The following is a 12,433-nucleotide window of genomic DNA, read 5'->3' on the forward strand; positions in this document are numbered from 1 at the left end:
GACCAGCTTTGTTGAGGGGTGAGAAGATGTGAGGGGTGAGAGAAGGGGTGATGAGGGTGAAGGTAACAGGTAGTACACGTTAGACTCTTACCACCAATGGGGGTAGCAGACTGAGATCCTGCACCAATGAGAAGGCAGGATTGGAGAGGGGAGCGGGGACAGGAACAGGAAGTTAAACCAGATGAATTATGGGTGTTAGAGCACAAAGCACCATGGGAGTTAGAACACAAAGAGTATCATGGGAGCGTTCCGAGGCGAGAGACAGAGCAACAATGACCACGCTTCAAACACGGAAATACATGTATCAATTAAATAGAAATTAATATAGAATAAACTATGAATGCTGAGACACAAGGAGCCAGCTGTGATGCTTGATGGAAGACCGGTAGAGCACTGCATGATGGGTAGCCGGTGTGTGACGCAGCAGTATGTATCACTGACGAAGCAAAGCAGCCTCACAATGGAGGAAATAAAAACACCTCAAAGTACAAATGCTCTAACACACACACACACACACACACACACACACACACACACACACACACACACACACACACACACACACACACACACACACACACACACACACACACACACACACACACACACACACACACACACACAGCTCTCTGTCCCAAAGACATCTCAACATCATTATTAATTGTCTCTTGCTCTCAATCCGTAAGTCTATTGACACACCAGTACGTCAATCTAAGTAACATAATAAAAATAGACATCCTTTAGTTTATTCTAGAGATAGATTTTTTTGTATGGGCTACGTCTCAATCCGCCATATCCACTCATGTCAGCCTTCCACATCTGCAGTGGAAGGTGGCCGAGCTGCAGCGGTGTTTGTCAGACCATGAGACATCTCACAAAAACTTCTGCAGTGTCAGAACGGTCGTGCCGACAATCTAATGTGGAAAGATAAGACCATCTGTGGAAAGGGGAGACCCTCTGTGGAAAGGGGAGACCCTCTGTGGAAAGGGGAGACCCTCTGTGGAAAGGGGAGACCCTCTGTGGAAAGGGGAGACCCTCTGTGGAAAGGGGAGACCCTCACAAACACAAGTGTCACAGGACTCTCCTGAAAGTAACCCATACAAATGAATGGAAGTATGGAGGTAGTTTTTTGGCAGAAAAAATAAGGGGTTAAATATGTTGTCTTTCTTGCCATTTATGAATGTGTATTCAATGTGTTACTAAGGGCGATAGCAGTAAAGGCCAAATTCAATATTTTCTCAAATAAAAATGTTTCTAAAAATAAATGACACCCCCCCCCAACGGCTTTGACTTTGAGGTTAACCTCTTGTTCCTTTTTTTCTGTCAGGTTGAGCCTCAAACAGATCCCATTTGTTCTAATTAAAACCATCATGATGGTTTGGGGGTCTCATCGTCACTACAGTTTATGTAATAACAAAGGAGGTCAAACCAGTCATCACACTCTTGATTTGAGAGTGCTGCACCAACTTGATTTGCTGAGTTGGCTCCTGTTAATGTCATGTTTTGGTATTTTTTATTAACTATTGGCAGAACTGGACTTTTCACACCAACCAACACACCACTTTCAGTGATGAGACAACAGAGCATGCAGAGAATACACACACACACTCTCAACAAACAACGGTGACCATGAGAGCAACATAATGGGTCCATCTACCCCACTGCAACACACACACAGAATACCTGGCGTGCAATCTGATTCGTCGGAACCTAAGAGGTATAAAAAACATTTGCAGGAGCTTATTGTCTCTGTGAGGGATACCAGCAGTGACTATAGAAAGAGAGTGTGTATAACTCATCTTGTATTCTCTGTGAGGGATACCAGCAGTGACTATAGAAAGAGTGTGTATAACTCATCATGTATTCTCTGTGAGGGATACCAGCAGTGACTATAGAAAGAGAGTGTGTATAACTCATCTTGTATTCTCTGTGAGGGATACCAGCAGTGACTATAGAAAGAGAGTGTGTATAACTCATCTTGTATTCTCTGTGAGGGATACCAGCAGTGACTATAGAAAGAGAGTGTGTATAACTCATCTTGTATTCTCTGTGAGGGATACCAGCAGTGACTATAGAAAGAGAGTGTGTATAACTCATCTTGTAAAAACAGTGACTATAGAAAGAGAGTGTGTATAACTCATCATGTAAAAACACACGCACGCTCAAATGCACTCAAAGTAATAGGCAGTGGAAGATTGTGTGTACGTGAGGGATGTGGTATTTGAGGCTCAAAAACTGTGTGAACGTGTTGTGCGTGTGTGTGTGTGCGTGTGCGTTGTGCGTGCTTCTTCTTACGTTGCGACTGGGACACCATCTTGGTGCGGGTGCGTCCCCGGGAGTCCACCTGGCTGACACTGGTCGCCGTGGTGAGAGGCTGCTTGGTCCTCAGACGACCTGAGGTCAGAGGTCATACTGTTAGATTGGACACACTCATTTTCTCACACGCACGCACGCACGCACGCACACACACACACACTTTCTGAATAGAACAGAGCCCTCCACCCTCCACTACTAAGCAATAAGCACTAGTTTAGAGGTAAGAAGCCCTATGGCTGAATACTACTTAGTAAAAATATAGGTATATAACTACAGGCTACAAAGAAACTAGTCTTACAGTCTAGAACTACAGTACCTACTACTGTCTTACCATTGACTGTCCTGGCCCCTAAAATCAGACAGAGAGGGGGAGGGGTGTGTAGGGTGTTTAAAGTGAGTGGGTTTTTTGAACGGCGCATTAAATCCCATGTATTATTATGTAGCTATGCAGACTAAATATGACTGTTAATAAACAACATTAAATCCCATGTATTATTATGTAGCTATGCAGACTAAATATGACTGTTAATAAACAACATTAAATCCCATGTATTATTATGTAGCTATGCAGACTAAATATGACTGTTAATAAACAACATTAAATCCCATGTATTATTATGTAGCTATGCAGACTAAATATGACTGTTAATAAACAACATTAAATCCCATGTATTATTATGTAGCTATACAGACTAAATATGACTGTTAATAAACAACATTAAATCCCATGTATTATGTATTATTATGTAGCTATGCAGACTAAATATGACTGTTAATAAACAACATTAAATCCCATGTATTATGTATTATTATGTAGCTATGCAGACTAAATATGACTGTTAATAAACAACATTAAATCCCATGTATTATTATGTAGCTATGCAGACTAAATATGACTGTTAATAAACAACATTAAATCCCATGTATTATTATGTAGCTATGCAGACTAAATATGACTGTTAATAAACAACATTAAATCCCATGTATTATTATGTAGCTATGCAGACTAAATATGACTGTTAATAAACAACATTAAATCCCATGTATTATTATGTAGCTATGCAGACTAAATATGACTGTTAATAAACAACATTAAATCCCATGTATTATTATGTAGCTATGCAGACTAAATATGACTGTTAATAAACAACATTAAATCCCATGTATTATTATGTAGCTATGCAGACTAAATATGACTGTTAATAAACAACATTAAATCCCATGTATTATTATTATTATGTAGCTATGCAGACTAAATATGACTGTTAATAAACAACATTAAATCCCATGTATTATTATGTAGCTATGCAGACTAAATATGACTGTTAATAAACAACATTAAATCCCATGTATTATTATGTAGCTATGCAGACTAAATATGACTGTTAATAAACAACATTAAATCCCATGTATTATGTATTATTATGTAGCTATGCAGACTAAATATGACTGTTAATAAACAACATTAAATCCCATGTATTATTTTGTAGCTATACAGACTAAATATGACTGTTAATAAACAACATTAAATCCCATGTATTATTATGTAGCTATGCAGACTAAATATGACTTAATAAACAACATTAAATCCCATGTATTATTATGTAGCTATGCAGACTAAATATGACTGTTAATAAACAACATTAAATCCCATGTATTATGTATTATTATGTAGCTATGCAGACTAAATATGACTGTTAATAAACAACATTAAATCCCATGTATTATTATGTAGCTATGCAGACTAAATATGACTGTTAATAAACAACATTAAATCCCATGTATTATTATGTAGCTATGCAGACTAAATATGACTGTTAATAAACAACATTAAATCCCATGTATTATGTATTATTATGTAGCTATGCAGACTAAATATGACTGTTAATAAACAACATTAAATCCCATGTATTATTATGTAGCTATGCAGACTAAATATGACTGTTAATAAACAACATTAAATCCCATGTATTATTATGTAGCTATGCAGACTAAATATGACTTAATAAACAACATTAAATCCCATGTATTATTATGTAGCTATGCAGACTAAATATGACTGTTAATAAACAACATTAAATCCCATGTATTATGTATTATTATGTAGCTATGCAGACTAAATATGACTGTTAATAAACAACATTAAATCCCATGTATTATGTATTATTATGTAGCTATGCAGACTAAATATGACTGTTAATAAACAACATTAAATCCCATGTATTATTATGTAGCTATGCAGACTAAATATGACTGTTAATAAACAACATTAAATCCCATGTATTATGTATTATTATGTAGCTATGCAGACTAAATATGACTGTTAATAAACAACATTAAATCCCATGTATTATTATGTAGCTATGCAGACTAAATATGACTGTTAATAAACAACATTAAATCCCATGTATTATTATGTAGCTATGCAGACTAAATATGACTGTTAATAAACAACATTAAATCCCATGTATTATTATGTAGCTATGCAGACTAAATATGACTGTTAATAAACAACATTAAATCCCATGTATTATTATGTAGCTATGCAGACTAAATATGACTGTTAATAAACAACATTAAATCCCATGTATTATGTATTATTATGTAGCTATGCAGACTAAATATGTGACTGTTAATAAACAACATTAAATCCCATGTATTATTATGTAGCTATGCAGACTAAATATGACTGTTAATAAACAACATTAAATCCCATGTATTATGTATTATTATGTAGCTATGCAGACTAAATATGACTGTTAATAAACAACATTAAATCCCATGTATTATTATGTAGCTATGCAGACTAAATATGACTGTTAATAAACAACATTAAATCCCATGTATTATGTATTATTATGTAGCTATGCAGACTAAATATGACTGTTAATAAACAACATTAAAAACAACATTAAATCCCATGTATTATTATGTAGCTATGCAGACTAAATATGACTGTTAATAAACAACATTAAATCCCATGTATTATGTATTATTATGTAGCTATGCAGACTAAATATGACTGTTAATAAACAAAATAACATTAAATCAGAAGTTCTTTCCTTATTTCATAAATGTAATTTGAGAATGAGTGTGAGAGAACAGCCGAACAGCAGAGGGCACCATGGTTACAGACTGGCTGGGGTGACAGAGTTGCTGTCCAGGGCCACCACCCAGAATACTCAGGAAGGAGGGATGAAGAGAAGAATTAGGGAAAAAGGAAAAGAATAGCGTGAGGTGTTTCTGAGCGGAGGAGAGTGAAACAGGAGGAGATGATCTTACCATCCATTTTATCAGAGGCATCATCTTTAGTGGCAGAGAGCGAGAGAACAATAACGGTGAAGTGAGAAGGTGAAGAAAAGAGAAAAGAGAAGGAGAGTGGTATAGTGTGTGTTAGTAAGAGAACATAGTTCAAACAGAGAATCATGCAGGAACAACAACTAAAACACCTAACAAATACACACTGACAGACCATAGCTACACAAACACACAGACAGGCAGCAAGCAGACAGACAGGCTAACAGCCCCTCAGACAGAGAAACCTAGGATAGGAGAGAGATGCAGGCAGACAGACAGGCTAACAGAAACCTAGGATAGGAGAGAGATGCAGGCAGACAGACAGGCTAACAGCCCCTCAGACAGAGAAACCTAGGATAGGAGAGAATGCAGGCAGACAGACAGGCTAACAGCCCCTCAGACAGAGAAACCTGACAGACCAGACAGACAGGCTAGCCCCTCAGACAGAGAAACCTAGGATAGAGAGAGAGCAGGCAGACAGACAGGCTAACAGCCCCTCAGACAGAGAAACCTAGGATAGGAGAGAGATGCAGGCAGACAGACAGGCTAACAGCCCCTCAGACAGAGAAACCTAGGATAGGAGAGAGATGCAGGCAGACAGACAGGCTAACAGCCCCTCAGACAGAGAAACCTAGGATAGGAGAGAGATGCAGGCAGACAGACAGGCTAACAGCCCCTCAGACAGAGAAACCTAGGATAGGAGAGAGATGCAGGCAGACAGACAGGCTAACAGCCCCTCAGACAGAGAAACCTAGGATAGGAGAGAGATGCAGGCAGACAGACAGGCTAACAGCCCCTCAGACAGAGAAACCTAGGATAGGAGAGAGATGCAGGCAGACAGACAGGCTAACAGCCCCTCAGACAGAGAAACCTAGGATAGGAGAGAGATGCAGGCAGACAGACAGGCTAACAGCCCCTCAGACAGAGAAACCTAGGATAGGAGAGAGATGCAGGCAGACAGACAGGCTAACAGCCCCTCAGACAGAGAAACCTAGGATAGGAGAGAGATGCAGGCAGACAGACAGGCTAACAGCCCCTCAGACAGAGAAACCTAGGATAGGAGAGAGATGCAGGCAGACAGACAGGCTAACAGCCCCTCAGACAGAGAAACCTAGGATAGGAGAGAGATGCAGGCAGACAGACAGGCTAACAGCCCCTCAGACAGAGAAACCTAGGATAGGAGAGAGATGCAGGCAGACAGACAGGCTAACAGCCCCTCAGACAGAGAAACCTAGGATAGGAGAGAGATGCAGGCAGACAGACAGGCTAACAGCCCCTCAGACAGAGAAACCTAGGGAGAGAGATGAGAGATGCAGGCAGACAGACAGGCTAACAGCCCCTCAGACAGAGAAACCTAGGATAGGAGAGAGATGCAGGCAGACAGACAGGCTAACAGCCCCTCAGACAGAGAAACCTAGGATAGGAGAGAGATGCAGGCAGACAGACAGGCTAACAGCCCCTCAGACAGAGAAACCTAGGATAGGAGAGAGATGCAGGCAGACAGACAGGCTAACAGCCCCTCAGACAGAGAAACCTAGGATAGGAGAGAGATGCAGGCAGTGTATTCAGATATCGAGAGGAGTTCATCCTAGGTCTTGAAAGCAGCAGGAAACCATAATAACACACAGCACGTTGACTGAGAGTGTGTGTGTGTCGGTTATTGAATTATTAATTGATAGACTGACAGACAGCTGACTGATGTAGACAGATGCCTAAACTGTGTCTGATTGGTTGGTTGGTTGGTTGGTTCGCTGCCTGGTTCGATTGACAGCTGCCTTACCCAATGACGAGTAGGAGCCGGGGGTCAGTCTCCCCGCCCCCACCTGCCCGATGTGCCGCTGCTTAGCAACCGTTGCTGCATTAACATCCACATCGCTACGGGAACGCTGCAGGGAGCCTGGCGACGCCCCGCCCTTATGACCAGCCGGGACTGGGAGGGGGAGGGAGGATATATACAGACAAACACACAAACACCACATCACAATACAAACACCACCACATACTATACAATCACTTGCCTGGACATAAACACATACAGACATACACACATAATTACACTGAACAAAAATATAAACACAACATGTAAAGTTTTGGTCCCATGTTTCATGAGCTGAAATAAAAAAATCCCAGAAATGTTTCATACTCACAAAAAGCTTATTTCTCTCAAATGTTTTGCACAAATTTGTTTACATCCCTGTAAGTGAGCATTTCTCCTTTGCCAAGATAATCCAAAACACCTGACAGGTGTGGCATATCAAGAAGCTGATTAAATAGCACGGTCATTACACAGGTGCACCTTGTGCTGGGGACAATAAAAGGCCACTTTAAAATGCGAGGAGTATTTCTGTCTGTAATAAAGCATTTTTGTGCAGAAAACCTCATTCTGATTGGCTGGGCCTGGCTCCCCAGTGGGTGCGCCTCTGTCCGGTCAAGTGAAATACATAGATTAGGGCCTGAAAAATGTAAATTGACTGATTTCCTTATATGGAAAAAAATCTAAGAAATTGTTGCGGTTATATTTTTGTTCAGTATAAATGTGTGAATAGACAAACATACACAAATAACGTACACACCACTTGTACAAGATCAGGAATGATATGATCAATACCGGTATTTGTATGCGTGTGTGTGTGTGTTTGTGTTTCACCTCTACCAGGAGCAGCTGACCATTTAGACGACAGAGGACGACTGGGAGAGAGCGAGAAAGAGATCGATGTAGGGAGAGATCGCGGTAGAGAGAGAGGTAGAGAGAGAGAGGTAGAGAGAGAGAGGTAGAGAGAGAGAGCGAGCGTGGTAGAGAGAGAGAGAGCGAGCGCGGTAGAGAGAGAGAGAGCGAGCGCGGGAGAGAGAGAGAGCGAGCGCGGGAGAGAGAGAGAGCGAGCGCGGGAGAGAGAGAGAGAGCGAGCGCGGTAGAGAGAGAGAGAGAGCGAGCGCGGTAGAGAGAGAGAGCGAGCGCGGTAGAGAGAGAGAGCGAGCGCGGTAGAGAGAGAGAGCGAGCGCGGTGTAGAGAGAGAGAGAGCGAGCGCGGTAGAGAGAGAGAGAGAGAGCGAGAGCGAGCGCGATAGAGAGAGAGAGAGCGCGATAGAGAGAGCGCGATAGAGAGAGAGAGAATGAGAGAGAGAGAGAGCGATAGAGAGAGCGCGATAGAGAGAGAGAGAATGAGAGAGAGAGAGAGCGCGATAGAGAGCGCGATAGAGAGAGAGCGCGCGATAGAGAGAGAGAGAGCGCGATAGAGAGAGAGCGAGCGCGATAGAGAGAGAGAGAGCGAGCGCGATAGAGAGAGAGAGAGCGAGCGCGATAGAGAGAGAGAGAGCGAGCGATAGAGAGAGAGAGAGCGAGCGCGATAGAGAGAGAGAGAGCGAGCGATAGAGAGAGAGAGAGAGCGAGCGATAGAGAGAGAGAGAGCGAGCGATAGAGAGAGAGAGAGCGAGCGCGATAGAGAGAGAGAGAGCGAGCGCGATAGAGAGAGAGCGAGCGCGATATAGAGAGAGAGAGCGAGCGATAGAGAGCGATAGAGAGAGCGCGATAGAGAGAGAGAGCGAGCGCGATAGAGAGAGAGAGCGAGCGCGATAGAGAGAGAGAGAGAGCGCGATAGAGAGAGAGAGCGATAGAGAGAGAGAGAGAGCGCGATAGAGAGAGAGAGAGCGCGATAGAGAGAGAGAGAGCGCGAGAGAGAGAGAGCGCGATAGAGAGAGAGAGCGCGCGATAGAGAGAGAGAGAGAGCGATAGAGAGAGAGAGAGCGCGATAGAGAGAGAGAGAGCGAGATAGAGAGAGAGAGAGCGCGATAGAGAGAGAGAGCGCGATAGAGAGAAAGAGAGCGCGATAGAGAGAAAGAGAGCGCGATAGAGAGAGAGCGAGCGCGATAGAGAGAGAGAGCGCGTGAGAGAGAGAGAGCGCGAGAGAGAGAGCGCGAGAGAGAGAGAGGGCGATAGAGAGAGAGGGCGATAGAGAGAGAGAGAGAGCGCGATAGAGAGAGAGAGCGCGATAGAGAGAGAGAGCGCGATAGAGAGAGAGAGCGCGATAGAGAGAGAGAGAGAGCGCGATAGAGAGAGCACGATAGAGAGAGAGCGCGATAGAGAGAGAGAGCGCGATAGAGAGAGAGAGAGAGCGCGATAGAGAGAGAAAGAGAGCGCGATAGAGAGAGAAAGAGAGCGCGATAGAGAGAGAGCGCGATAGAGAGAGAGCGCGATAGAGAGAGAGCGCGATAGAGAGAGAGCGCGATAGAGAGAGAGCGCGATAGAGAGAGAGCGCGATAGAGAGAGAGCGCGATAGAGAGAGAGAGAGCGCGAGAGAGAGAGAGAGAGCGATAGAGAGAGAGAGAGAGCGATAGAGAGAGGGAGAGAGCGATAGAGAGAGGGAGAGAGAGCGATAGAGAGAGGGAGAGAGAGCGATAGAGAGAGGAGAGAGAGCGATAGAGAGAGGGAGAGCGATAGAGAGAGGGAGAGCGATAGAGAGAGAGAGCGCGATAGAGAGAGAGCGATAGAGAGAGAGAGAGCGAGCGTGGTAGAGAGAGAGCGAGCGCGGTAGAGAGAGAGCGAGAGAGAGAGCGAGCGCGGTAGAGAGAGAGAGAGCGCGCGGTAGAGAGAGAGAGCGAGCGAGAGAGAGATAGAGAGAGAGCGAGCGCGGTAGAGAGAGAGAGAGAGCGAGCGCGGTAGAGAGAGAGAGCGAGCGCAGTGTAGAGAGAGCGAGCGCGGTAGAGAGAGAGAGCGAGCGCGGTGTAGAGAGAGAGAGAGAGAGAGAGCGCGGTGTAGAGAGAGAGAGAGAGAGCGGTAGAGAGAGAGAGAGAGCGCGATAGAGAGAGAGCGAGCGCGATAGAGAGAGAGCGAGCGCGATAGAGAGAGAGCGAGCGCGATAGAGAGAGAGCGAGCGCGATAGAGAGAGAGCGAGCGCGATAGAGAGAGAGCGAGCGCGATAGAGAGAAAGAGAGCGCGATAGAGAGAGAGAGAGCGAGCGTGGTAGAGAGAGAGAGCGAGCGCAGTGTAGAGAGAGAGAGAGCGAGCGCGGTAGAGAGAGAGAGCGAGCGCAGTGTAGAGAGAGAGAGAGCGAGCGCAGTGTAGAGAGAGAGAGAGCGAGCGCGGTAGAGAGAGAGAGCGAGCGCGGTGTAGAGAGAGAGAGCGAGCGCGGTGTAGAGAGAGAGAGAGAGAGAGCGGTAGAGAGAGAGAGAGAGCGAGCGCGGTGTAGAGAGAGAGAGAGCGAGCGCGGTGTAGAGAGAGAGAGAGCGAGCGCGGTGTAGAGAGAGAGAGAGCGAGCGCGGTGTAGAGAGAGAGAGAGCGCGATAGAGAGAATGAGAGAGAGAGAGAGAATGAGAGAGAGAGAGAGAGAATGAGAGAGAGAGAGAATGAGAGAGAGAGAGAATGAGAGAATGAGAGAGAGAGAGAGAGAGAGAGAGAGAGAGAGAGAGCGAGAGAGAGCGCGATAGAGAGAGAGAGCGCGATAGAGAGAGAGAGAGCGCGATAGAGAGAGAGAGAGAGAGCGCGATAGAGAGAGAGAGCGCGCGATAGAGAGAGAGAGCGCGATAGAGAGAGAGAGAGCGCGCGATAGAGAGAGAGCGCGATAGAGAGAGAGAGAGAGCGCGCGATAGAGAGAGAGAGAGAGCGCGCGATAGAGAGAGAGAGAGCGCGCGTAGAGAGAGAGAGAGAGAGAGAGCGCGATAGAGAGAGAGAGCGCGAGAGAGAGAGCGGCGCGCGAGAGAGAGAGCGATAGAGAGAGAGCGCGCGGTGTAGAGAGAGAGAGAGAGAGCGCGAGCGCGGTGTAGAGAGAGAGAGAGAGAGAGCGAGAGAGAGAGAGAGCGGCGCGAGAGAGAGAGAGAGAGAGAGAGAGAGAGCGAGAATGAGAGAGAGAGAGAGCGAGCGAGAGAGAGAGAGAGAGCGAGCGAATGAGAGAGAGAGAGAGCGAGCGAGCGAGAGAGAGAGAGAGAGAGAGAGAGAGCGAGAGAGAGAATGAGATAGAGAGAGAGAGCGCGATAGAGAGAGAGAGAGCGATAGAGAGAGAGAGAGAGAGAGAGAAGAGAGAGAGCGAGAGAGAGAGAGAGCGAGAGAGAGCGAGAGAGAGAGAGAGAGAGAGAGCGCGATAGAGAGAGAGAGAGAGCGCGATAGAGAGAGAGAGAGCGATAGAGAGAGAGAGCGAGATAGAGAGAGAGCGCGATAGAGAGAGAGAGAGAGCGCGATAGAGAGAGAGAGAGCGCGATAGAGAGAGAGAGCGATAGAGAGAGAGAGAGCGCGATAGAGAGAGAGAGAGAGCGATAGAGAGAGAGAGAGCGCGATAGAGAGAGAGAGAGCGATAGAGAGAGAGAGAGAGATAGAGAGAGAGAGATAGAGAGAGCGCGATAGAGAGAGAGAGAGAGCGATAGAGAGAGAGAGAGCGCGATAGAGAGAGAGAGAGCGCGATAGAGAGAGAGAGAGCGCGAGAGAGAGAGCGCGATAGAGAGAGAGAGCGCGATAGAGAGAGAGAGCGCGATAGAGAGAGAGCGCGATAGAGAGCGCGATAGAGAGAGAGAGAGCGCGATAGAGAGAGGTAGAGAGAGAGAGAGAGAGAGAACAATATTACTTATTGGGTACTTCTGAGCCGATCCCCCCACCCCCAAAAAAAACTATTAGGTTAAACATTGCATGGTTAAAAGGTCAGGGGTCAGGGGCCATTACTTGAGGCTCTCCTGTGAAGAGGAAGAGGAGCGGTCACTCTGAGGAAGAGACGCCACGCTCCCGGCATTCCTGAGAGACGACTGGAGGCTCCTCTGATAGGACGGTTCTAACGAGTTGAACAGAGAGTCCGCCTCTCCCGGAAAATGGTTCCTCAGACCCCAGTACGCCCTGAGAGAGG

General features: G+C 45.3%; 1 protein-coding gene across 48 annotated transcripts in view; it reads right to left on the minus strand.

The window, feature by feature from the left end:
- clasp2 (cytoplasmic linker associated protein 2) overlaps positions 1-12,433 on the minus strand; it is a 136,499-nt gene that overhangs the window by 40,904 nt on the left and 83,162 nt on the right. For 19 of the 48 annotated variants that reach the window (XM_046326208.1, XM_046326203.1, XM_046326202.1 and 16 more), the window contains 8 exons: positions 12,256-12,423; positions 8,261-8,301; positions 7,394-7,543; positions 5,599-5,622; positions 2,648-2,665; positions 2,296-2,394; positions 1,684-1,710; positions 92-118 (listed from right to left, as the gene is read on the minus strand). In XM_046326208.1, coding sequence (XP_046182164.1) covers positions 92-118; positions 1,684-1,710; positions 2,296-2,394; positions 2,648-2,665; positions 5,599-5,622; positions 7,394-7,543; positions 8,261-8,301; positions 12,256-12,423 — 554 coding nt within the window. The remainder of the gene's footprint in view (positions 1-91; positions 119-1,683; positions 1,711-2,295; positions 2,395-2,647; positions 2,666-5,598; positions 5,623-7,393; positions 7,544-8,260; positions 8,302-12,255; positions 12,424-12,433) is intronic. The other 29 variants (XM_046326209.1, XM_046326199.1, XM_046326207.1 and 26 more) reach the window with 14 other exon arrangements.

The sequence above is a fragment of the Oncorhynchus gorbuscha genome, linkage group LG24 (assembly GCF_021184085.1).
Source record: "Oncorhynchus gorbuscha isolate QuinsamMale2020 ecotype Even-year linkage group LG24, OgorEven_v1.0, whole genome shotgun sequence".
Taxonomy (NCBI): domain Eukaryota; kingdom Metazoa; phylum Chordata; class Actinopteri; order Salmoniformes; family Salmonidae; genus Oncorhynchus; species Oncorhynchus gorbuscha.